The sequence below is a fragment of the Canis lupus genome, chromosome 12, assembly GCF_003254725.2.
Source record: "Canis lupus dingo isolate Sandy chromosome 12, ASM325472v2, whole genome shotgun sequence".
In the NCBI taxonomy this organism is placed as follows: domain Eukaryota; kingdom Metazoa; phylum Chordata; class Mammalia; order Carnivora; family Canidae; genus Canis; species Canis lupus.
In genome coordinates, this window is record NC_064254.1 from 47,079,135 (window position 1) to 47,104,459 (window position 25,325).

The following is a 25,325-nucleotide window of genomic DNA, read 5'->3' on the forward strand; positions in this document are numbered from 1 at the left end:
AAAGAATAGCCAGACCCCAAAGAAGAAGTAAGTCATTAAAGATGTTATCACCAGCCCTTATTCAAATTAAGAAGTCACAAGAATGATAAGGCCACAAGCTCCCTGGTCAGTCCTAAATAAAAGACCTCATCGGAGGTCCTCATTGGCAACCCCTCTTACTCCTGAGAGCTTTCTCTGTATCCTGGCTTAATAAACTTCTATTGCTTTACTCTCTCTTCTTTGAGATTCATTCTTCAACTCCGTTAGACAAGAACCTCACTCTCTCTTTTCATGAGGAATGAAACGGGAAAGAGAGGTCACAGGTAATCATGGAGGCCCTCCAATCCCATGTTACAGAATAGGAATTGACTTGCTAGTCAATAACATAATCATGAACATCTTCAAAATGGATCAGAGAAAGATACCCACAGTAGAATCAGAAAGCAAAGAGCTAAATCAACCAAGTGATCTCTAAATTCATGATGAAGGAAACTCTTTTGCTCAGTCAAGAGACACTTTCCTATTTAGAAAAAAAATAGGTGAAAGCTTTTTGCTATCATTATTTGTTTTTATAATTTTTTTTGTTGTTGTTTTTATAATTTGGAACATTGTTTCTTAGTAGGGTTTTGAGAAACCCTGAAGATTAACAAAATAATGCATGTGAAAGAGCTTTGCAAACAGGAAAGTCCTATTTTCATTTATTTTTTAAATGCCAGGATAGTTACCATTCAATGTTCTATTAATTTCAGGTGTGCAATATAGCAATTCAACATTTCCATACATTACTCAGTGCTCGTCACAATAAGTGGAACAAAGTCCTACTTATCTCTTTCATATCAAATAACATGAAACAACAATTTACATGAGTAGAATAATAATATAACATTAAGAACATGGAATTGAAGTATTTTGTTGTATAAAGACTAATGATATTCTTGAGGATGAAGTAAGAGAGAGGAGAGACAGGAGGGCACACAGGGAGGGAGATAGAAGGACAGGGAAGACAGGAAGAGGAAAGGAAGGCGGATGGATAGAGGGAGACAGGGTCCGTAGAGAGAGACACGGCATGGGTAATGCTTAGGTACACAGCTGGTAGGGACTTCAGAATATCCCTCACTTGTTCACTTTCCTCTGCTGACAACTTCTTGTCTTCTATCGCTGGCACTCCCTCCAAGGTTCTGAGCTGGGTGCTTCTTGCTCGTCTCCAAATCAAGGAATAAAAAGAATTAGCGGTTAAGTCATAGTTCACCTGATGACCAGACTCCCAATAGCCTATGATCAGATAGCAATCTTAGGAATCATCTACTTTTGCAAAAGGCTCCATAGATGTATGATTTAACTACAACAACATTTCTGTTTTCAAAATGCTTTCATGTCTATTATTTTCTTTGAGCTTCCAGTTATGTAGAATGAGCATCCTTATCCTCACTGGACAGATCAGAAGAGAAGTGGTTGTAAGGCCTTCCTGAGTAAGTGATATCTGTCTCCCAAAAGACCATCTCTGGTCATTATGATGTCACACCGGTAGAAACTTGAGGATATGAGTGGATCAGATGTCTGGAGAGTGAGTAGAACTATCTCAAGTCTTGATAAAACAATCAATGATTACATAACCTATTCCTATTTTTTTCTTTGGGGGGAATACAGTTTATTATAGTGAAAAGGGTACTGGTTTAAATCAGAAGATCTGAGTTTTAATAGTATACTTATATTATTAGCTAATAAAAATAGCTACATTTAGTCAACACTTCTGTCAGACTGTATGCTAAGCCCCTTGCACGTGTTATTCCCTTTCCCATCCACCATCACAGTTATTCCCTTTCCCATCCACCATCACAATTTTTGGTAAGTGATATAACTAAGGTTTAGAGAGCTTAGATAATTTAACCAAGTGTTTTAGTTCAGGCTCTATATCACTCAAACTACTTATAACCACTTTGGGTCTCTTATTTCCTTATCCGTAAAATCAGGCCACTATAAATGATTTGAAAAAGAATGAAGCTAAAAGTTTATGCCTCAAAGTAAGATAGTCTGTTACACAATGTCAGGAGTTGCTAAACTTTTTCTGTAAAGGACCAGATACAAAATATTTTTGGCCTTTCAGGCCATATCATCTCTGCTGTGGCTACTCAGCTCTGCTGCTGTAGAACAAAAGCTGCCGTGATGTTACAGTGGATGAGCACGGCTGCATTCCAATCCAACTTTCTTACTGACACTGAAATTTGAATTTCAAATAACTTTCACATGTCACAAAATACTAGTGTTCTTTGGTTTTTTCCTCTAAAGGATATAAAAATTATTCTTAGCTTGGAAGTCATTCAAAAATAGGCAGTGGGGTGCTTCAGTGGCACACCTGGGTGGCTCAGTGGTTGGGCATCTGCCTTTGGCTCAGGACATGATCCCAGAGTCCCGGGATCACTACATCGGGCTTCCTGCATGGAGCCTGCTTCTCCCTCTGCCTGTGTCTCTGCCTCTCTCTCTGTGTCTCTCATGAATAAATAAATAAAATCTTTAAAAAAAACAAACAAACAAGCAGGGGATGAATTTAGCCTATAGGCCAAATTTGCAGACCTTTTACTTTATGCAAAGATATCACAGATATCTATGTCCACAGAAGATCTTCTTAGAAAACAGGTATATCTATAAATTAGATATGATTGATAACATTGTTTCTAAATAACTAGAAAGAAATATTTTTTGAGGGATGCCTGGGTGGCTCAGTGGTTGAGCGTCTGCCTTTGGCTTGGGGTGTGATCCCGGGATCTGATATCGAGTCCCACATCAGGCTCCTCTTGGGGAGCCTGCTTCTCCCTCTGCCTGTGTCTCTGCCCTCTCTCTGTATGTCTTTCATTCTCAAGAAAAAAAACCCAAGTGTTTTTTGAGAAGAAGAAATTGTTTCATCTGTCCTCATCAATAACCACTGACTCAGCACTGCCTTATACTTGCGATGTGCGCCTTGTTAGAAGGAACTGCTGGAACTTACAAGAGTCTATATATCCTGGGACTAGATGGGGTGGATTCATTAGAAGCTAAAACCAAATTGATCCCAAAAGCAAGCCCAGAAAAAACTTCTAGGTAAGGAAAGCATCATTGCTAAATTCAGAAAGAGTTGGTTTTTAAAAATGAAAGCATTAAACAGGCATTTAATAACATTAATGGATAGCTTTTTGAGCATCTACAATTATGGGTCTGAGGTTCTCCTCAAGGTAGTCAGGCTCCTGGCAATAGTGAGCAAACAGGTTTGGAGGTAGCATCAGTAGAAGTGATTATGAATGTACTGTCCTTGATTTTATCTCCATATGTAACCTTCTTGATGATATCCCAGTCATTAATACCCCAAATTATGGTATCTAGAAACAAATGCCCATCACCGCCTCCTAATCCATGCACAGCAGACTCATGTGCATGTGCATACTGTTTTGTCAGATGTGTTCCTGGCTGCAGTGCATTCGTTGTGTTGGCTTCTTTAATCTCAGAGGCATTCTGGTGTGAGAATTCTTTCTATTTTTTGATACCCTGAAGAAAAGAGTTTGTGAAATTAAAAAAAAAAAGGGGGGGGATCCCTGGGTGGCGCAGCGGTTTGGCGTCTGCCTTTGGCTCAGGGCGCGATCCTGGAGACCCTGGATCGAATCCCACGTCAGGCTCCCAGTGCATGGAGCCTGCTTCTCCCTCTGCCTGTGTCTCTGCCTCTCTCTCTCTCTCTCTCTCTCTCTCTCTCTCTCTGTGACTATCATAAATAAATAAAAATTAAAAAAAAAAGAAAAGAGTTTGTGGCCACCTACTACTGTACACGTAAATATCTTCTACAGACATTAGATTTAGGATGTCCTGTTGAGGCTTAAGAACAGGTCTCAAAAAATAAATAGATAAAAATTTAAAAATTAAAAATTAAAAAACAGGTCTCATTCCTGAGGGAGTGGCTAAATGGAAGCCATCTCCACAAAAGAGCACTGAATGGGAGTGTCTGTCATCTGTGAAAGAAATGGGTCTTCCTCCAGGAAACAGGAATCTGAATATTGTGTCACCTCACAGAAAAGTCTTACTTCTCCCAAACTCAGCCCTCTAAGGGCCTGACTTTGAAGAAGAAAGGTGCCAGGTGAGTGTTTGTGTGGGGTCAACACAGAATGGAGCCTCAGCAGAAAGGAAGGTCAAGAGACCATTTTGTCCAAGCCTTGGAGAGCAGACCACCGCTTGTAACCAGATTATGGTATCCTTTGTTACGTATGCTTTTTGTTTGTCTTATTACCTTCAAATGCTCCAGACTTGCTTTTAGGATCGCTGTGAGTTTTAAAAGGACACCTATAAAAGCCAAGTGTTAAAAGGGGAGCAGTGCCCCCCTGAGGCCAGCTCCTGCTGGCAGCAGTAACCATGAGATCCCCACAGGACTGTGCAATGCGTCTCTGGAGATCCTCCCTCCTGCACCATTCCGATGAGACTGGGAGGTGGTATAATATGGGGAAGGCCAGGGACGCCTGGGTGGCTCAGCAGCTGAGCGTTTGGCTCAGGGCCAGGGCATGATCTCAGGGTCCTGGGATCAAGTTCTGCATCAGGCTCCCTGCGGGGAGCCTGCTTCTCCCTCTGCCTATATCTCTGCCTCTCCATATATATGCCTCTTCCATATATATATATGGAAGACCATCTTCTCATTGTATATTCTTCACAATTTCCAAACTCCTTTGCAAATAAGAATTCTTCCATGGTAAGTGTGACATGATAGTGTGTAGATTAGGCATAGGCTGGAGTCTCTGTGACCTCAAGCAAGGTTACTTTACCTCTCTGTGTGCTTCAGTTTTCTCAATGATCAAATATGTATAATTGTACCTCTCTGAAAGGACGTATAAAAGGATTAAATGGGTTGATATATAAACATACCTACCACAGTGCTTGGCTTATAGTACATCCTTGGTACGTTTCCTGTTACTACTATAGTATCTTGTCAGACTAGTTTTTTATCAGCCTGATTAATGGGATAAAATGATCTTCTTTTCTGGGTCTTCTGACCTCATGTAAAATTAGTAAACTGTAATAAAACATTGGACCTCAGCCCCTAAGATTCTAGTTGCTAGGCTAGGCACTGTGAGAACTCCCAAAGAATTTTATAAGAGTTCTTGTCCTAAAAAAAAAAAAGAAAGAAAGAAAGAGTTCTTGTCCTCTGGGTGCTTACAAACACATCTGAAAGGGTGTGTGGGTTTAATGGTGGCCACGCTGTGTAATAGCCTTGATGATGTTGGCAGGGTTTTATTTTAGCCTTCCTAGACCTCAATTTCCTCTTTTGTAAAGTGGAAATGATAATAGCAACCACCTCATAGGGTTATTATGAGACCTAATAAGTTTTAAAAAGTGCTTACAACAGTGTGGGCATATGGGAAATGCTGGCTGTGAGCATATGTTACTATGAAGCAGTGCATGGATGATGAAGTGCCCACAAGAGCGCGGCCTCAGGGACAGAGCAGAGGTCCAAGGAGAGGCCATTGTGTGCTGGAGCAATGACAGAGTCTTCACAAAGGAAATGAGACTGGAACTGAAGTTGCGGGTTGGGTAGGATCGGGACAGGCAAAGACAAGTTCAGGAAGGAATAGTATTACCAAAAACACTAAGAAGGAAATTGGCAGGGACATGTGTTATTACAGACTGCCTTATTAATTCTAGCACAACAGAACTCTCTTTGAGAATTGCAATGTGTAATGAATGGATTTATGTGCTTAATGAATATTTTCAGACTTGCAAAAGAGATGGGGGGATTGTGAGTTACTTCTCCCTGACAGTGATCTCATGTCAGCTTCTCAAATTCTACAGTATTGTTGATCTGGAGGTAGCTCACGTAGTTATGTAGCTGGAGGGTGAAATGGAAGAATTTGCAGCTGGAGGATCCTATTCTGACAGCAGATGGCTCCCTTACATACAGGTAAGAAAATAAGCACTGTGGTCTACATAGGAATCATTTGAGTCATTCGTGTGGTTGCCACATATTATATATCATTGAGGTTGAATTTGGAAGTAATCCTTTGCATTGATTTTTTTGTATGAAAGATGATATTAATGTAGCAGGAGGAGCTTCCTTCTTAGGAGCTCTGCTTACCTCTGAGGGTAACAACCTGATTATTGTTCTTCCTGGGAATGAAAGTCACACACTTGGCAGCACATACTCCCTTTAATTCCCTCATAGAGGTTGCTATTCAGCCTTAACAGTACCTCACTTATACATGCTGTAGACACCACAAATTTGGGCTTCCAACCATTCCAACATTGGAGTATGATTTTAGTAACAGCACTGGTCACATACCAGGAAACTTTCATTTCACCATTTCTTGATACTTAGGCTCCACAGACCTCAGCTTCATCTCACTCAGTATCAGAAGTCATAGTACTACTCTTTTTTTTCTACCCAGTGGACCTCCTGAAATCCACACTTGGTAAACTCAGCTCCATCCTGGTCAGCTTGGCACACTTTCCCATACTGTTTCTCATCAACTTTGACCTTGTTAGTGTCCTCTGCTTGGGGGTACTGCTGGAGACAGTATGCAAATGGAACAAATCTGGGTCACTACAGATTTAAAAAAACAGGATTACTGTGTTGGGAGGTTACTCAAGACTCCTCTGCTTCCAACTCCTCCTCTTATGGTTTTCTAAGATGCAGAAAGAAAGGTTCCCTGCTCCATCAATTCCATCTTTGCCTCATCTTAAATCTCCCTTCCCTGCACATACACTATTGACTATCTTATTTATGTCAAAGGCTGCACTCGAATGTTCTATATAGGATAGGCTAGGGCAACAACATCCTGAGGGAAGTATTTATTGGAGATGTATTTATTGGGGAAGTAAGATGAATCTAAAGCTCTTGTCCCCAAGCCACCCCTCGGTTCCACTACTGTGCTATGCTACTTGGCCACCCTGCTCAACATGATAATTGTAACGTTTGTTTCGATGAGAAGATGGAGAATGTGAGGGTGGAGTGTTGTGGGTGGTAAGCATGCCCTCACCACAGGCCACTCTGTTCTTACCCTCTGTCTTTTCAATCCTTCTTAGTTTTTACGGAATCATAAAACTCTGAGGATCTGATAAAACCATGACCCCTCTCTCCAGAAAAAAATGTACATGTCCATTCAACACTTTGAATATAGTATCTGGTCCACATAGCCTTAGAGGTTCCCTCTGCACCTCTGATTAAAACTCTGTCTTAGAAAAGAAGAGATATTTTTCCTTAAAAAGCAAAACCAAAACAAATAACACCTAGCCACTCTACCTGATATATCACATCCTTTCTTTATGAGATTTTTTTCCTACAATAACTATTAGCACTTCTTTTTTTCTTTAACATTTTATTTTTTTAAAAGATTTATTTATTTGAGAGAGAAAGAGAAAGAGCACTAGAACGTGCATGTGTGAGTTGGAGGATGGGTAGAGGGAAAAGGAGAGAGAATCCTCAAGCAGACCCCTTGCTGAGCACAGAGCTCAAGGTGGGGCTCAACCCCACAATCCTGAGATCATGACCTGAGGCCAAACTCAAGAGTGGGATGCTTAACCAACTAAGCCACCCAGGGGGTCCCATGTTAGCACTTCTTAAGTATTAACCTTGTTCCACAATCTCTTCCAAGGGCCTTCTATACATTAAATAATTTAATTATCACAAGAACCATACAGTGGGTAGGCACTATTGTACAGATTAGAAAAGTAATTAAGAAAAGCTTAACTTTTCCAAGATCACACAGCTGGTAAGGCTGTTTACATCCAAAGTCTTAATCACTTCACTTTATTTATATGTTTGTTTTAGGGCACAGTCACAGGTTTAGATGAGCAAATGTCATCTGATTAGGCCCTGTATTGATTTCCTAGGGCTGCAGTAAGAAAATAACATGAACAAAGTAACTTAAAACAACAGGAATTTATTTTCTCACAGCTTTTCGAGGTCAGAAGCCTAAAATAAAGGTATCATCAGGCCACACTCCCTCCGGAAGTTTTAGGAGAAAAATTTGTTCCTTGCCTGTTCCAGCTTTTAGAGATTGTTAGCTTCCCTTGGCTTGTAGCTACACCTCTCTCTTTTTTGCGGTACCTTCTATGTGTGTCTGTTGTCTTCTTTTGCCTCTTCTTATAAGGACACTTGGAATGGTGTTTAGGGCCCACCTAGATAATCCAGGGTAATCTCCTCATCTCAAGATCCTTAACTTAATTATATCTGCAAAGACTCTTTCCAAATAAGATAACATTGATAGATTCCAGAGATACAGGATCAAGATTGGATGATAATATATGTGAACAGTTTTTAGCTGAGTGAACACCACAAGAATACTGATGATAGATTAATGTCAGCCTTGAGAGAGGTTTCCAAAGCAATGTTTTTCAGCTGTGGCTGCACACTATAACCACCTGGGAGTCTTGGAGAAGTATCAATGCCTGGAACCAGACTGATTCAGAATCTCTGGGAGAGGAGCTTAAGCACCAGTACTTTTCCAATGGTCCTCAAATTGACAAAAGATATACCAAACACATACATAGGAAACTATAAAATATCATTGAAATTAAAGAACTAAGTAAATAAAAAAATAGACTATGCTCATGGATTGAAAGACCCAATATTATAAAGATGTTAAAAATTAATCTATAGATTCTAACTGATCTATAGAAACCAGCAAAAAAAGAAAAAAAAAGGAAAAAGAAAAAAGAAAAATATAAATTAAAAAAAGAAACCAGCAAAAATCCAACATATTTTTGTGAAAATTAACAATGATTGTGAGTTTTATATGGAAGGACAGAGAGCTAAAAATAACCAATATAATCTTAAAGAAGAACAATGGATACTTTGTTCTTACCAAGATTTATTACAGAGCTAAATTGATAAATACACTATGATATTGATGCAAAGATGGATAAAAGACTGGGATACACCAAACAGGCCAATGACAACACACTTACACATACTCGACTTGTGACAAAGGAAACACTGCAATGTGAAGAGGAAAGAGCTCTTTTTAAATAAATGGTACTGGATCAACTGGATATCCATACGGGAAAACACAAAAAGAAAGAATGTTGGCTTCTACTTCATATCAAAGATCAAAATCAATTTACAGTATTGTGTGTATCTAAATGTGAAAGGCAATGATAAAGCTTCCAAAAGGCAACTTAGAATATCTTCATGACTTTGGGGGTAGGCAGTTTTCTTAAACAGAACACAAAATGTATTAACCATAGAGAAAAAGACTGATAAATTAACTTCATTAAATTTAAATGTTTTGAAATTCATGGTTATACCTGCTACCAGATTCTTATGGTTGATTTCTCAGGTCATAATTTATTCTTGCTTTCCAAATTCCTCACCCTCCTCTGCTTTATTTATCTCTTTCAGACTTTATTCTCATCACAAAGATCTCACCTTTGATCAAAACAGTCCTTTCTCTCTTTTTAAAAAAATATTTTATTTATTTATTCATGAGAGACACAGGGAGAGAGAGGCAGAGACATAGGCAGAGGGAGAAGCAGGCTCCATGCAGGAAGCCCAATGTAGGACTTGATCCCAGAATTCCGGGATCATGCCCTAAGCCAAAGGCAGACACTCAACCGCTGAGCCACCCAGGCATCCCAAAACAGTTCCTTCTCATAATTTGTTCTTCATATTCTTGTTTGGGGAATTTCTGTAATGTTACAGAGTTTCTACTCTGTTCTACTGAGACAAATAACTTATTTTTACCACATTAAAAACTGAGATTTACTAGTGATAAGAAAATTGTGGTATATCCCATATAATGAAATACTAATCAGTAATAAATGAGAATGAACTACTGGTATACACAACAACATGGATGAATCTCAAAACAATTATACTATCTGAAAGAAGTATACAAGTAGTATCTTAAAGTAGACAAGCAAAAAATACATATTGTGTGATTTCATTTATATAAAAATCTAGAAAATGCAAACCAGTCTATTGAGACAGAAAGCATATCAGTGGTTGCCTGAGATAGGAGCATAAGGGAGGAATGAAAGGACAATAGGGACCTTTGGGGACAGGAACTGATGATATGTTCATTATCTTGGTTGTGGTTATGGTTATATGGTTATGTATAGTTTATTGTATTAGAAGTCTTCAGCAATTCTATATTGGTAAAAAATATAAGTATCAATAAATTATGACATTTTGGCATTTTAAGTCATGTTTATTACTCAGTCATCAACATAGCTAATCTATGTTTTTTAATGTTTAATACATAAGTATATCATTGTTCATCAGAATCAAAGACAGAATTTGTATATAATTCTGGAAAGGTAGGGAATGCCTTGCCAGACATGGTATTTCTTTCATGTTAATTACTTTTTCAAAATGTGTGTCTCTGGATCACTTGAACTAGAATCACCAGGAGTGTTTGTTAAAATGGAAGTCCCGGGGTGCCTGGTTGGCTCAGTGGTTGAGCGTCTGCCTTCGCTCAGGTCGTGATCCCAGGGTCCTGGGATGGAGTCCCGCATCTGGCTCCCTGTGGGTTGCCTGCTTCTCCCTCTGCCTATGTCTCTACTCCTCTCTCTGTCTCTCATCAATGAATAAATAAAATCTTTAAAAAATAAAATGCAAAGTCCCGTATCAGGAATAGCAGGGAACTTCCTTAACAACAACAACAAAAAGATATTTATTTTCAGGAAATAGTATAATTAATATGATAATATAAGCATTTCTCTGAGAATAATAGAGTTCAGTATTACTATTACTACTATTCAATATCTAACCACAAATCCAAATTAGAATAATAAGAGATAAAAAGACATGAAAAGTAAATGGGACAACTGACATTACTGGCTTTCAGACTTAGTACAGAGCTACAGTAAACACACAGTGTGGTACTGGTCAAAGAGTAAACAAACAGATCAGTAGAATTGAATAGAGAGACCAGAAATAGACGCACACAAATAAGCAAAGGCAATTCTAAGGAGAAAGGATAATCTTTTCAACAAATGTGCTGGAATAACTGGACATCCAGAAGTAGAAAACAAACAAGTGAACAAACAGAAATCTTAAACCTGTCACAAAAATTAACAAAATAGATCATAAAACTAACTGTACAAAGCTAGAAGACAGCACTGGAAAAAGCCTAAGTGTCCTTGAGTTTGGCAATAATTTTTTATTTTTTTATTTAATTTAATATTTTAAATAGGCTCCATGCCCAATGTGGGGCTTAAATTTATGACCCTGAGATCAAAAGTTGCTTGCCTTACTGATTGAGCCAGCCAGGTGCCCCATGTTTGGCAATAGCTTTTTATGCTTTATTTTTTTATTTTTATTTTTTATGTTTTTTGGCAATAGCTTTTTAAATAAAATGTCAAAAGCACCACTTATGAAAGGAAAAAAATTGGTAAGTTGGACTTAATTAAAATTAAAAACTCCGTTCTGCAAAAGAGCTGATTAAGAGAATGAAAAGACAAATCACAGACTTGGAGAATCTTGGCAAGATGCATATCTGATAAAGGACTATTTTTCAAAATACATAAAGAACTCTTGATACTCAACAGCAAGAAAACAACTTGATTTTTTAAATGGGCAAAAAATATGAACAGATGTACAGATAATAAATAGCATTTGAAAAGATGTGTTTAAAAAGTAAAAAAGGGGGGGCGGGGGAGATAAAAAATGTATAACTTTATATGTCATTAGGGAATTGCAAAATTAAAGCAATGAGATACTACTACATACCTATTTGAATGATGAAGATCCAAAATATTGACAGTATCAAATGCAGGTGAGGATGTGGAGCACATAGAAATCACTCTTGCTGGTGAGAATGCAAAATAAGACAAGCACCTTGGAAGACAGTACTATAATGGTGGATACCTATCATTATATATTTGTCAAAAACAGAATATACAATTTTTTTTTCAGAATATACAATTAAAGAAGGCAGGGGGTATGATGAACACTGGGTGTTATCTAAGATTGATGAATCACCGACTTCTACCTCTGAAACCAATGATATTTATTAAAAAAAAAAAAAAACAGAATATACAACACAGTGATCCCTAATGTAAACCATGGACTTTAGTTAATAATATTATATCAATATAATCAGTTATATTATATCATCAGTTGTAACAAATGCACCACACTGATGCAAGATGTAGAGGGACTTGAGGGGTGGGTGGGTGGGAAGAGGGTATAAATGAAAACTATGCTTAATTTTTTCTGTAAACCTAGGACTGCTCTTATAAAAAGATCTATTTAGGATCTTTGCCTTCTATGTTTCTATGCCTTCCTCTTAATTTTGCTATTGACTTAAAACTGCTAAAAAAAAAAAAAGTCTTTAAAAAATTAAAAAATAGTGATGCCTGGGTGGCTCACCGGTTGAGCATCTGCCTTTGGCTCAGATCATGATCCCAGAGTCCCAAGATTGAGTTCCACATCAGGCTCCCTGCATGGAGCCTGCTTCTCCCTCTGCTTGTGTCTCTACCTCTGTCTCTCTGTATAAATAAATAAAATCTGCAAAAAAGAAAAGTTCTCAAGCAGAAATTTAAAAAAAAATTAAAAATAAAGTCCATCAATTAAAAAAGGAAATGGATAAGAAAAGAAGTAATAAAAAAAAGAAAGAAAGGAAGGAAGAAATAAGTCATTAGTGGCATATGATGTCATTGTATACTTAGAAAATCAAAAAGAATCTAATGATAGATCAGATGTGGCTGTTATAGATATGGAATTAACAAGAGAGTTTAGCACATTTGTTAAATACAAAAATTGATTCACAAACATCAATATATTTTTACATACTGACCACAAACATTCAGAATGTAACAAAAGATGTTCAAGCCTTCTATGATTAAAATGATGAAACTTTAGGGGCACCTGGGGGGCTCAGTGGTTGAGCGTCTACCTTTGTCTCAGATCGTGATCCCCAGGTCCTGGGATAGAGTCCTGCATTGGACTCCCCACAGGGAGCCCATTTCTCCCTCTGCCTATGTCTCTGTGTCTCTCATGAGTAAATAAATAAAATCTTTTAAAAAATTATAAAACTTTATGGAAAGACAATAAAGAAGACCAAAATGTATGGGACATATTATTTTTGGCGGTAGGAAAACTTAAAAGATGAAAAGATTTAAATATGCCGGTGTTCCCCAAAAGTGATCTACAGATTTAAAACCATTCCAATATCTATCCCAATAGGTTGTTTTCTAGGACTTGAAAACTTTAGCTGATCCTAAAGCTCAAGTGGAGGAGCAAAACCCAAGAGTAAAAGGAAGACAGAGGCAAGGGAAGTCCAGGGCAGAGGGGAATCAGAGAGAGGACTTACAAGTCTAGGTGATGTCCCTCTGCAGCAAGGTGGGAAGTCTCTGGTCAGGGGCACCTGGCTGGCTTAGTCGGTGGAGCATGAGACACTTGATCTCAGGGTTGTAAGTTCGAGTCCCAGGTTGGATGTAGAGATTACTTAAAAATAAAATCTTAAAAAAAAAAAGAAAGTGAAGGAGACATGCATGAATAAGCATGTAATGAATAATTACACAAACATGTTAACAATATTGATCTTTGTTAATTTAGCTATAGGCAATTGGTATTTTCCCAAAAAATTTTCATAAAGATCATGTGTTACTTTAAACCCAGGCACTTAGTAAATATTTGAATGCTAGCTTTAAACATTTTATTTTATTTATTTTATTTTATTTTATTTTATTTTGTTTTATTTTTTTGTGTGTGTGTGCTTTAAACATTTTAGGTGTTAACCTAATAATTACTGAAGCCAGAGTTGTTTCTATGTGCAGTCAGCCTCACCTCGCCATGCCTATCAAATCATATCAATTATCCACTCAAACTTTCATGCCTCTTATTGATTAATTTAAATGGAATACAATTCTAGCATGAGACGTGATTTATTTTTTTATTTTTTAAAACGATTATTTATTTACTTATTCATGAGAGACACAGAGAGAGAGAGAGAGAGGCAGAGACATAGGCAGAGGGAGAAGCAGGCTCCGTGCAGGGAGCCTGATGTGGGACTCAATCCCGGGACTCCAGGATCACACCCTGGGTGGAAGGCAGACGCTCAACCACTGAGCCACCCAGGCGTCCCTGAGCCACCCAGGCATCCGGAGACCATGATTTAAGAGAAGTATTTTGATGACCTGACCAAAAATATATTTCTTCTTCAAGGTTTATACCATCGATGAAGGGTTTAAATTGGGGTTTTCTCTATTTCTAAAGGCTGATTGAATCTTGAATTTATGAATAATTATTTGTAATATTTATTCACAGAAATAGTTACTGAGTATATACTCTATGTCAGACGTTAGTCTAGGAGCTGGGAGTATGCAGATGGATAACACTGGGACCCTGCCCCTGCCCCCAAACTCACACTGTAGTGAAAGGAAATAGACTTGAACACCAATTGGTGACAAGGAGTATTAGGGGCGCAATGACAGTGGTTAGCAAAGAGTGCAATAGAGGCCCCAGAGAGGGAGATGACCAATTGTATGACAGTGGGAGACTTGGTTGGGAATGACTTCAGTGAATAGGGAGACATTTGAGCTGTATCTTGAAAGGCACAGTAAACGAAGCTGCCTCAGCTAAAGCATAGAAGGCTCTTAGGTAAGAATAGTTTGGAAGTTTGAATTCAGGTGCAGTAGGGGTGAGATGAGTGTCCAGTAGAAATTTACGCATCAATGAAACTGTTCTATGTCTTCATAGTTGAATACAGTAGTCATTAGACACATGTGGCTAGGGCAACTAGGGAATTGAATCTTAAATTTCATGTAACGTTAACCAATTTAAACGTAAATAAACTCACGTGGCTGGTGGCCATCCTATTAGACAGTGCAGGTCTAGTGATAAAGAGGCCAGCCAGATCAAGGAGGAACTTGCATCCAACGCAAAGGATGCAAAACTGAATTTTCTCCTGTAGGTAATGGGAAATCTTCAAAGGGATATACATAGGGGATTATATGATCAGCTTTGCATTTGAGAGTGGTGCAGGCTGGAAGGAGGGGAAAACTTTAAGAGATTCCAGTAACAGGCCTCAGTTAGAATACTGTAGTTCGAGAAGGGAATGGATATGAGACATGCTGAAAAAGGTAGAATGGATAGGCTTAGTGACAGATCTGAGTGTGAAGCATTAGAAGGAGGGAGAAGCAGGGTTACCCAAAGCAGGTTTGGGGTTGCTTAAATCAGTGGGCCTGCTATTAAGTCAAAGGCAATTCATCCCAATAAAGAATGCAGAGATTGGGGATCCCTGGGTGACGCAGCGGTTTAGTGCCTGCCTTTGGCCCAGGGCGCGATCCTGGAGACCCAGGATCGAATCCCACGTCGGGCTCCCGGTGCATGGAGCCTGCTTCTCCCTCTGCCTATGTCTCTGCCTCTCTCTCTGTGTGTGTGACTATCATAAATAAATAAAAATATTTTAAAAATTAAAAAAAAAAAGAATGCAGAGAGTGGGACTGCTTTAGAGAGATCGGTGTTAGAGTTATTGAGCTTGGAGTGAAGTGAGAAATCCAGGTGATATATGACTACTTGCAGTGTGCCAGGTGGAACTGGCAGGCCAGCCCTCCCCATCAGAGGGACAAATGAACTGAAATAATCTGATGCATCCAAGCCCTTTATTTGGTCATAAGAAGACAGCTGCTGAAAGTAGAATGTAGCTCTTCTATAATTTCAGCAAACCTGGAAGGGAGATTCAGAAAATCCCTCCTCACAAAAATGAAGACTTACGAGCCAAGCAAAGTAAGCTCCTTGACAATTGAGAACATATTCTTCCTTTAATAAGGGTTTAGACTGTACCAAATTAACATTCATCCTTGAGAGCCATGCCATAGTGCTCCCCATAGTGGGAGAGAATCACAGAGATGAGATTCAATCTGGAACTAAATCTCAGTCCCCCATACCCACCTGGTACCAGTACCAGGTCTCTCAAGACCAGTACCTGGTCTCTCAAGAAGCTTTGCAAGCTTAGGAGTCAGTTAACTCAGCACCCACCTTCTGAAGCCCAGGCACCATTGGAAACTACCCTGCTCTAGTTTGAGGCATGGAGGGAAGAAGAGAATACTGAGAACAATCCTTCTTGGGGATGCATAAAAGCGTTTTTGGGGATAGATAGAGGATCCTAAAGCAGGAGAGCCAAAAGTAGAGTCAAAGGAAGTTCTGAAGACCTATAATATAAATGTTTCTATCTTTCCCTCTAAAATTATTTCCTTCTGAAATCACTCCCACCTTTCAGTGAAGACATTAAAGACTTCTAAAAATTCTCTCCTTTTTTTCACTCACCCACACTATACTTACCTCCCTAACCCAAATACTCTGGTGTGACTGTTTCATCCCAGGCTCTGTTGTTAGGTCCTGGAGATTCCACAGAATCTCCCTGCCTTCAAGGAGTCTGTGGTCTAGTGGAGGAAACAGACAAGAAAATAGACTTCTCTAGAGTACTGAGAGCTCTGTCACATATTAGTACTGTGGGGAGGGGAGATGGGGAGTGATTGCTTAATGGGTATGGAACTTTCTTTGAGGGGCAGTGAAAATGTTTGGAACTAAACCCAATATTGACAGGTCAGAGAGTGCTTCACAGGAGACATGACTTCTGAAACATGAAAAAGTTAGCCAAGTGAAGAGGGAAAGGGATTTTCAAATAGAATAACCTATATGCTAAGGTGGCCAGTGAGTAACTTAACATACTCAGAGAATGGAAAGGGTGTGGTCTGGGAGGAGGAGGGAGGCAGCTGCTTGAACTGAGGTTGGATGAGAGGAGCCAAGATCAGATCATAAAGGCCCTTTTATGCCATGCCAAGGAGTTTGGACTTCACCCCAAGGCTACTCAGAAGCCTTCATGAGATTTTAAGCAGGGGAATGATACAATCAGATTTATATTTTTGAAATATCATTTTAGTATAGGCAAAGATTTGGAGGGTACAACACTGGAGTCAGGAAGCTTGGTTGTTGTAGTCATCCAGACAAGAAAAGATAGTTGCTTTAATGCAGGAGAAATGGGAATGGAGAGAATTGAACTGATTTGAAAGACATTAATGAAGAATTGGTTGTTAGCTAAAGATTGGAGATGAGTATGGGAGTAGGTGAGTAAAAGACAGGATCTAAAGCATAAAAACCTTTGCTGATATCGCCTCTGTGGCAGTGATTCTCAACTCTGGAGAGTGAAAGGTAGCATACTTTGGGCATATCAGAGTTCATCACAAGGGACTCCCAAAGTATGCTACCCTTCACTCTCCAGAGTTGAGAATCACTGCCACAGAGGTGATATTAGCAAAGGTTTTTATGCTTTGGATCAGGTTTTCCTGATTAGGACTATGTGTATGAAATTTACCTGGTTAAGGGGCAAATAATTTTAAGAATCACTATTGCCTCCACATTTTTATAGAGGCTTTAATTTGATTAGAATATAATTCACTGATTAAATTTATTCGTTTTATGTTTTAATAATTTTGATTTTTATAATACATGAAAGAAGAGGACCCCATGTTTGGGTATCTACAGTAAAAGTTTCAATTTCTCCCTGATTTAGGTGGTGAAAATCTAATCCTAAGATTTGTTGTTGCTCAACTGGCTGATTCTTGTGATGGAGAAAAAGAGGGGAAACAAAGAATTAATGCTTTCCTCATCATTTGTCACCTTTGGAGATAGTTGAAAATCATAAAGAATAGATTTTTAAAAAATAATTTTATTTATTTGCTTGTTTGTTTGAAGTATGGTTGACATGCAATATTAGTTTAAGGCATACAACATAATGATTAGATATTTATATACCCCATGAAATGCTTATCATAAGTGCAATTATCATCTGTCACCATCATTTGTCAGCATATAGTTATTACAATATTATTGGCTATATTTCCTAGGCTATACTTTGCATATCTGCATACTTGTGACTTATTTATTTTCTAACCGGAGGAAGTTTGTACCTCTTAATTCCCTTTACCTACTTTACCCATCTCCCCACCATTCTCCCCTGTGGTAACCACCAGTATGTTCTCTATATCTATGGTCTGTTTCTATTTTATTTTGTTTGCTCAGTTATTGCTTTTAGATGCCACATTTAAGTGAAATCATATAGCATTTGTCTTTCTCTGTTGGCCTTATTTAACTTAGCATAATACCACCTAGGTCAACCTATGTTGTTGCAAATAGCAATATTTCATTCTTTTTATGATTGAGTAATATTCCACATACATAACATATTCATCCACTTATCTATCCATGGACACTTGTGTTGCTTTCCATACCTTGGCTATCATAAATAATGCTACAATAAGCATAGGAGTACATGTATCTTTTCAAATTAATATTTTCATTTTCTTTGAGTAAATATCCACCAGTGGAATTACCTGATCATAGAGTATTTCTATTTTTAATTTTTGAAGAAACCTATATGGTCTTTTCCACAGTGGGTCCACCAACTATTTCCACCAACAATGCACAAGGGTTTCCTTTTCTTCCAATCTTTGCCAATATTTATTTCTTCTCTTTTCAATACTAGCCATTCTTTTTTTTTCTTAAAGATTTATTTATTTATTTATTTATGATAGAGAGAGAGAGAGAGAGAGAGAGAGAGAGGCAGAGACACAGGAGGAGGGAGAAGCAGGCTCCATGCCAGGAGCCCGAGGTGGGACTCGATCTCGGGACTCCAGGATGGCGCCCTGGGCCAAAGGCAGGCGCCAAACCGCTGAGACACCCAGGGATCCCCAATACTAGCCATTCTGATAGGAATGAGGTGATATCTCATTGTGATTTTGATTTGCATTTCTCTGATGATTTTGTGATGTTGAGCAGCTTTTCATGTATCTATTGGCCATCTTTATGTCCTCTTTGGAAAAACATCTATTCAGGTTCTCTGCTCATTTTTTATTTTTTTAAAACTACTTATTTATTTATTCATGAGAAACACTGAGAGGAGAGAGAGAGAGGCAGAGACACAGGCAGAGGGAGAAACCGGCTCCACGCAGGGAGCCCGACGCAGGACTTGATCCCGGGTCCCCAAGTTCACACCCCGGGCCAAAGGCAGCGCCGAACTGCTGAGCAACCCGGGCTGCCCTCTCTGTTCATTTTTTAATCGAGTTGTTGTTTAATCCCTTAACAGACATATCATTTGCAAATATCTTCTCCCACTCAGTAGCTTCCCTTTTTGTTTTATTGATGATTTCCTTCACTATGCAAAAGCTTCCTAGTTTGTTGTAGTCCCAATTGTTTGTTTTTGCTTTTGTTGAAGAGACAGACACAAAAAATATTTTTAAGACTAATAGCCAAGAATTTGCTGGCTGCATTTTCTTTTAGGAAGTTTATGGTTTTGGGTCTTACATTTAGGTCTTTAGTCCATTTGAGTTTATTTTTGTATATGGTATGAGAGTGGTCAAGTTTCATTCTTTTGCATGTTGCTGTCCAATTTTCCCAAAACCATTTACCGAAGAGAATATCTTTTCTCTGTTGTATATTTTTGCCTCCTTTGTTGTAGATTAATTAACTCTATAATCCTGGGTTTATTTCTGGACTTTCTCCTTTATTCCATTGATCTATGTGTCTATTTTTGGGCCAGTATCATACTGTTTTGATTACCATAGTTTTGAAATCTGAGAGTGTGATAACTCCAGCTTTGTTCTTCTTTCTCAAGATTTATTTGGCTTTTTGGAGCCTTTAGTAGTTCTATACAAACTTTAGGATTATCTGTTCTGGTTCTATGAAAAATAATATTGATATTTTGATAGGTATTACATTGATTTCATAGATTGTTTTGGACAGTACAGAAATTTTAATAATATTAATTCTTCAAGTCCATAAGCATGATTTATCTTCTCACTTATTTGTGTTGTTTCCACTTTTTTTCATCAATATCCTATGGTTTTCAGAGTATAGGTCTTTCACCTTCTAGGTATTTTATTCTTTTTGATGCAATTATAAATGGGAATGTTTATTTATTTTTTTAAGATTTTATTTATCTATTCATGAGAGACACACAGAGAGGCAGAGACATAGGCAGAGGGAAGAGAAGCAGGCTCCATGCAGGAGCCCAATGTGGAACTTGATTCCAGAGCTCCAGGATCACGTCCTGAGTTGAAGGCAGATGCTCAAGCGCTGAGCCACCCGAGTGTCCCTGGAAGTGTTTATTAATTTGTCTTTCTGCTAGTCTGTTATTAGTGTATAGAAATGTAACAGATTTCTGAATATTAATTTTGTATATTGCACATTTACTAAATGTATTTATTAATTAAAAATTTTTAATGGAGTCTTTAAGGTTTTCTGTATAAAGTATCATGTCATCTGCAAAAGTGACAGTTTTACTTCTTCCTTGCAATTTGAATGCCTTTTATTGTGCCTAGTGGTAGGAGTGGGCATCCTTGTCCTGTTTCTAATCTTAGAGGAAAAGTTTTCAACTTTTCACCAGAGAACGACATTTGCTGTGAATTTGTCACATATGGCTTTTATTATGTTGAGGTATGTTCACTTAATACCCACTTCAAGGGATCCCTGGGTGGCTCAGTGGTTTAGCGCCTGCCTTTGGCCCAGGGCATGATCCTGGAGTCCTGGGATCGAGTCTCACATCGGGGTCCCTGCATGGGGCCTGCTTCTCCCTCTGCCTCTCTCTCATGATTAAATAAAATCTTAAAAAAAAAAATACCCACTTCACTGAGGGTGTTTATCATGAATGGATGCTGAATTTTGTCAAGTGCTTTATCTGTATTTATTGAGATGATCATATGATTTTATTTTGGATGAACAAAATAAAACTTTATTTTTCCCTCAGTGGTTGTACAACAAAGGTTGGAAAGAGGAATGAGAAAAAGATATCGCGAGATCACATTTTTCAGCACAAGCTTCATAAAGAAAGAAAACATAATTTTCCACATTGTATTCAGTCCAGCAAAGCTCAGGCTGTGATGCTGTTGTGCTTAATCCTTAGTGGAGATTTCAGGCTTTGCAACTTAGCTCATTTTCTAGGACTCTGGTTACCTGATCAGCACTGAAGTTGTTCAAAGACACATTCTTCTCTTGGCCACATTCATTGTGGATTGGGAACTTGTGCTGCACATTGGAGCACTTGTATATTAGGATGGGCAGGTCTGGGTTTGTCTTCTTCAGCTCCGTATAGGGTTTCTCAGTGAATTCCCTGACACCTTGACTGCCAGGAAAGCACTGACAAAGTGGACACCAATCTCTTGCAGGCCCAGCTAGGCCTGGATCCCTTGACTTGCTGCAGATACCAACATCTCTTCTGGTACCCAACCCTTGATCATATGATTTTTGTCCTTCATTTTGTTAATGAGGTGTATCAGGTTGACTGACTTTTAGATATTAAACCATCTTTGCATCTCTGGAAAAATCTCACTTGATCATGGTAAATCATCCTTTTAATATATTGTTGAGTTTGATTTGCTAATATTTCCTTGAGATCTTTTGCATCTATGTTCATTGGAGATATTGACCTGTAATTTTTCTTCTTTCATAGTATATTTATCTAGTTTTGGTATCTGGGTAATGCTGGCCTCATAGAATACATTTGGAGCTGTTCCTTCCTCTTCAATTTTTTGGGGAATAATTTGGGAAGGATAAGTATTGACTCTTTAAATGTTTGGTAGAATTCCCCTGTGAAACCATCTGCTTCTGGACTTGTGTGTGTTTTTTGATTACTGGTTCAACTTCATTACTAGAAATTGGTCTGTTCAAAATTTTTATTTCTTCCTAACTCAGTCTTAAAAGACTATGTGTTCATAAGAGTTTATCTATTTTTGGCGGGAGCCTGGCTCAATTGGTTAAGCATCCTATTCTTGGTTTTGGTTCAGGTCATGATCTTGCAGTCATGGGATCAAGCCCCTTGTTGGGCTCTGTGCTCAGTGTGGAGTCCGCTTCAGATCCTTTCTCCCTCTCCCTCCTGTTCACTTTCCCTCTCTTAAATAAACAAACAAACAAACAAAATCTTTTAAAAAAGATTTATCCATTTTTTCCTAGGTGGTCCAATTTGTTGCATGTAATTTTTCATAGTAGTTTCTTACAATCCTTCATATTTCTGTGATGTCAGTTGTAACTTCTCTTTCATTTCTGATTTTATTTATTTGAATTCTTTCTTTTTCTCCTTTCTTTATTTTTAAAAAGATTTTATTTATTCATGAGAGACACAGAAAGAGAGGCAGAGACATAGGCAGAGGGAGAAGCAGGCTCCCTATGGGAGCCTGATGTGGGACTTGATTCCAGGACCCCAGGATCACGACCTGAGCCAAAGGCAGATGCTCAATCACTGAGCTACCCAGGCACCCCTCTTTCTTTTTTTCTTGATGAGTATAGCTAAAGATTTATTGATATCATTTATCTTTCCAAAGAAGCAACTCTTAGTTTCATTGACATTTTCTTTTTTTTTTTTAATTTTTATTTATTTATGATAGTCACACACAGACAGAGAGAGAGGCAGAGACACAGGCAGAGGGAGAAGCAGGCTCCATGCACCGGGAGCCCAACGTGCAATTCGATCCCGGGTCTCCAGGATCGCGCCCTGGGCCAAAGGCAGGTGCTAAACCACTGTGCCACCCAGGGATCCCACATTGACATTTTCTATTGTTTTTTCAGTCTCAATTTCATGTATTTCCACTCTGATCTTTACCATTTCTTTTCATTTGCTACTTTAGAGCTTTGTTTGTTCTTCTTTTTCCAGTTGCTCTAGCTATAAGGTTAGATTGTTTATTTGAGATTTTCTTGTTTCTTAACATAAAGCCTATATCACTATAAATTTCCCTCTTAAACATATTTATTGTGTCCCAAAAATTTTGAACATTTTCATTTGTCTCAAGGTATTTTTAAATTTCCTCTTTGAATTCTTGCTGACCCATACGTTGTTCAGTAGCATGTTGTTTAGCCTCCATATGTGTGTGTTTTTTCTTTAGCTTTTTTCTTGTAATTGATTCTAGTTTTATAGCATTGTGGTTGGGAAAATATGCATGATAGGATTACAGTCTTTTAAATTTATTGAAACTTGTTTTGTAGCTTAACATGTGATCTGTTCTGGAGAATGCTCCATGTGCACTTGAAAATCTGTATATTCTGCTGTTTTGGGATGGAATGCTCTGTGTATTCATTAAGTCCATATGGTCTAATGTGTCATTCAAAGCCACTATTTCCTTACAGATTTTCTGTCTGAATAATCTATCCATTGATCTAAGTGAGATGTTAAAGTCCCCTACTTATAGGTGCCTGGGTAGCTCAGTGGTTGAGTGTCTGCCTTTGGCTCAGGTCATGATCCTGGGGTCCTGGGATTAAATCCTGCATCAGGCTCCCCTGAGGGAGCCTGCTTCTCTCTCTGCCTCTCTTTCTGTGTCTCTCATCAATAAATAAATAAATAAATAAATAAAAATTTTCAAGTTTGCTACTTTATTGTATTACTGTCAATTTCTCCCTTATGTCTGTTAATATTTGCTTTACATATTTACATGCTTCTATGTTGGGTGCATAAACATTTACACTTGTCATATCTTCTTGTTGGATTGATCCTTTTATCATTATGTAATGCCCTTCCTTGTCTCTTGTTACAGCCTTTGTTTTAAAGTCTATTTTGTCTGAGGTAAGCATTGTTAACCCAGCTTTTCTTTTGTTTCCATTTGCATGGGACATCTTTTTCCATCCTCTCACTTTTGGTCTGTATGTCTTTAGGTCTGAAGTGAGTCTTCTGTAGGCAGCATAGAACGGGTCTTGTTTTTTTATCCATTCAGTCACCCTATGTCTTTTGATTGAAGCATTTATTCCATTTTCATCTAAAATAACTATTGATAGGGATGAATTTATTGCTATTTTTTTCCATTGTTTTCTGGCTGCTTTGTGGGTCTCCTGTGTTCCTTTTTCTTCTCCTGCTCTTTTCCTTGTGATTTGACGACTTTCTTTCGTGTTATGCTTGGATTTTTTTCTCTTTATTTTTTGTGTATCTATTATAAGTTTTTGATTTGTGATTACCATGAGGTTGACATGTAACAGACTATATACAGTTTATTTTAAGATATGGTGGCTTAAGTGTGAACACATTCTAAAAACACTCCATTTTTTATTACACTTCCCTCTGACAACTTATATATTTGATGCTATATTTTTATACCCTTTTATTTTGTGTATCCCTTAACTAATTATTATAGATGTAATTGATTTTATATAACCTTTGAATTAGCTTTATAAGTGATTGCTTTACTACCTTTACTACATGTTTGCTTTTAGCAGTGAAATTTTTTATCTCATAATTTTCTTCTACCTAGAGCCTTTTCTTTTCTGCTTAAATTAGTCCCTTTAACGCTTCTTGTAAGGCTAGTTTAGTGATAATAAATGCCCTCAACTTTTGTCTCAAAGAATCTTTATCTCTCTTTCAATTCTGAATGATAACCTTGCTGGGTAGAGTGTTTTTGGCTATAATTTTTTCCCTTTTAGCACTTGGAATATATCATGCCAATCCCTTTTTGCCTGCAAATTTTCTGCTGAAGAAAGAACTGATAATTTTATGGGGTGTTCCTTTGTTGCTTTTCTCTTTCTACTTTTAAGATTATCTCTTTGTCTTTAATTTTTGACATTTTAATTATTATGTGTTTTGATGTGGACTAGTTTTGGGTTCATCATGTTTAGAGCTGTCCATGCTTTCTACACCTGTCTGTGTCTTTCCCCAGCTTAGGGAAGTTTTCAGCTATCATTTATTGAAATAAGTTTTCTGCCCCCCCCTTCTCCTTCTTGGACCCCTATAATGTAAATGATAGTATGCTTGATGTTTTACCAGAGGTCCCCTAACCTACCCTCATTTTTAAAAAATTTATTTTTCTTTTTGTTGTTCAGCTTGGATGATTTCCACTACTATGCCTACAAGATTGCTCTTCTATTATTCTGCATCCCATAATGTGCTATTGATTCCCTCTAGTGTGTTTCTCATTTCCATTATTGTATTCTTCAGCTCCACACCCTGACCCTGTTGCTTCAATGCCCAACTGCAACCATTAAAGGTGTGCTGCTTAGTAGGCTTAGCTTCCCTTCCCCAGGGCAGCAGTTGCTTTGGAAGGCCACTGTTCCTGACCAAGACAGCCCACTGGGTGTGAAAGGACAGGATCTGCTTTGGAGAAATGTGTTGGGCTGTATGGGGCCACTAAGGATCACTATGGTGGGGGTAGGAAATGCTAGCAAGGTAGATGGAGTGTCAGAACTGGGACCTGCCAGTGTTCAGTGAGTTAGACTGAAAGAAGACAAGAAAAATGACACCTGCCAGCAATTCTGTATATATAGATCCCTGTCCTCCTGCACACTTCTTGAAATTATCAATACATTTCCTTTGTGTATGGCCCAGGCACTTTTCAAAGTGCTGCCTTTGTGATGGTTCTCAGAGTGAATGTGATTGTGTGCAGGCCCTTTAAGAGAAGAGTCTCATTTTCCTATAGCTCTCTCACTTTCT

The 25,325-nt window shown here is 38.2% G+C and overlaps 1 protein-coding gene, 1 long non-coding RNA gene and 1 pseudogene across 4 annotated transcripts in view; 1 reads left to right on the forward strand and 2 right to left on the reverse strand.

Annotated features, from left to right (window-relative positions):
- Window positions 1-649: 649 nt before the first annotated feature.
- On the reverse strand, window positions 650-5,032 carry LOC112658522 (uncharacterized). 2 transcript variants are annotated; one of them, XR_004804299.2, is made up of 2 exons: window positions 4,856-5,032; window positions 650-1,181 (listed from the first exon to the last, which is right to left on the reverse strand). It is a non-coding gene; the product is annotated as an uncharacterized LOC112658522 (long non-coding RNA). The 2 variants fall into 2 exon arrangements; XR_003135756.3 differs by having other exon boundaries at window positions 4,852-5,032.
- CFAP206 (cilia and flagella associated protein 206) overlaps window positions 1,525-25,325 on the forward strand; it is a 67,835-nt gene continuing 44,034 nt past the window's right edge. The window contains exon 1 of one of the 2 annotated variants that reach the window (XM_049092343.1): window positions 1,525-1,543. Coding sequence is in view for 1 of the 2 variants with exons in the window: in XM_025444758.3 (XP_025300543.1) it covers window positions 5,866-5,884 (19 nt within the window). In the remaining variant the exon portion in view is untranslated. Of the gene's footprint in view, window positions 1,544-5,574; window positions 5,885-25,325 lie in introns of those variants that run through there. The other variant, XM_025444758.3, reaches the window with a different exon arrangement.
- On the reverse strand, window positions 20,837-21,135 carry LOC112658520 (NADH dehydrogenase [ubiquinone] 1 alpha subcomplex subunit 2-like; annotated as a pseudogene).